This window comes from Corvus brachyrhynchos, unplaced genomic scaffold (genome assembly GCF_000691975.1).
Source record: "Corvus brachyrhynchos isolate BGI_N302 unplaced genomic scaffold, ASM69197v1 scaffold150, whole genome shotgun sequence".
In the NCBI taxonomy this organism is placed as follows: domain Eukaryota; kingdom Metazoa; phylum Chordata; class Aves; order Passeriformes; family Corvidae; genus Corvus; species Corvus brachyrhynchos.
In genome coordinates, this window is record NW_008236162.1 from 2,950,144 (window position 1) to 2,950,941 (window position 798).

Genomic DNA, 798 nt, shown 5'->3' on the forward strand with positions numbered 1-798 from the left:
GAGATGGGGGCTGGGGGTGGAACGGGTGTGCTCGTGGCCTCGGCCTCCCCGTGCTGCGTCTCCTGGGGACGGGGCTCCCCACAGCGCACCCCCAAGATCTGTGTCTGTCTCCCCACAGGGACCTGAAGAACAACCTGATCAGCACAGTTCAGCCCGGTGCCTTCCTCGGCCTCCCTGAGCTGAAGCGGCTGTAAGTGCCGGTGCAGCCCCTCGGACCACACCGGGCTGGCCCTGGGGACGACAACGGGGACAGTGGGGCAGTGCCAGCCCTGATGGCCCCTTCACTCGCCTTGCAGGGACCTCTCCAACAACCGCATCGGCTGCCTGAGTGCCAGCGTCTTCCAGGGGCTCCCCAACCTCCTCCGACTGTAAGTAGCTCCCTGGGGACATCCTGGCCAGCCCTGTCCCCTGTCTCTTGACAGTGAGGGGGTGTGTGGGCACAACAAGGGACCTGGGAGGTGTCCCCTCTCCCAGCAGCTCCCTGGCCCCCTCCATGCCATCTTTCTCTCTTGTCCCACAGGAACATGTCCGGAAACATCTTCTCCAGCCTCCCGCCCGGTGTTTTTGACGAGCTCCCCTCCCTTAAAGTTGTGTGAGTTGGTGCCCTGGGATTTCAGCGCTCAGGGAGGCCCCTGCCGGGGGTCTCAGGGCTGGTGGGTGCCCCAGCCCTGCAGGTGCCCCGTGACACCATCCCTTGCAGGGACTTTGCCACCGAGTACCTGACGTGCGACTGCAACCTGCGCTGGGTGCTGCCCTGGGCCCGCGAGCGCCTGGCGCAGATCTCGGAGCGGACGGCGG

The 798-nt window shown here is 66.0% G+C and overlaps 1 protein-coding gene across 1 annotated transcript in view; it reads left to right on the top strand.

Annotated features, from left to right (window-relative positions):
* Positions 1–798, top strand: part of ADGRA2 (adhesion G protein-coupled receptor A2) — an 11,506-nt gene that overhangs the window by 3,243 nt on the left and 7,465 nt on the right. Inside the window, exons 2-5 of the mRNA XM_017732560.1 lie at positions 119–190; positions 297–368; positions 521–592; positions 701–794. Of these exons, the coding sequence (XP_017588049.1) occupies positions 119–190; positions 297–368; positions 521–592; positions 701–794 (310 nt within the window). The remainder of the gene's footprint in view (positions 1–118; positions 191–296; positions 369–520; positions 593–700; positions 795–798) is intronic.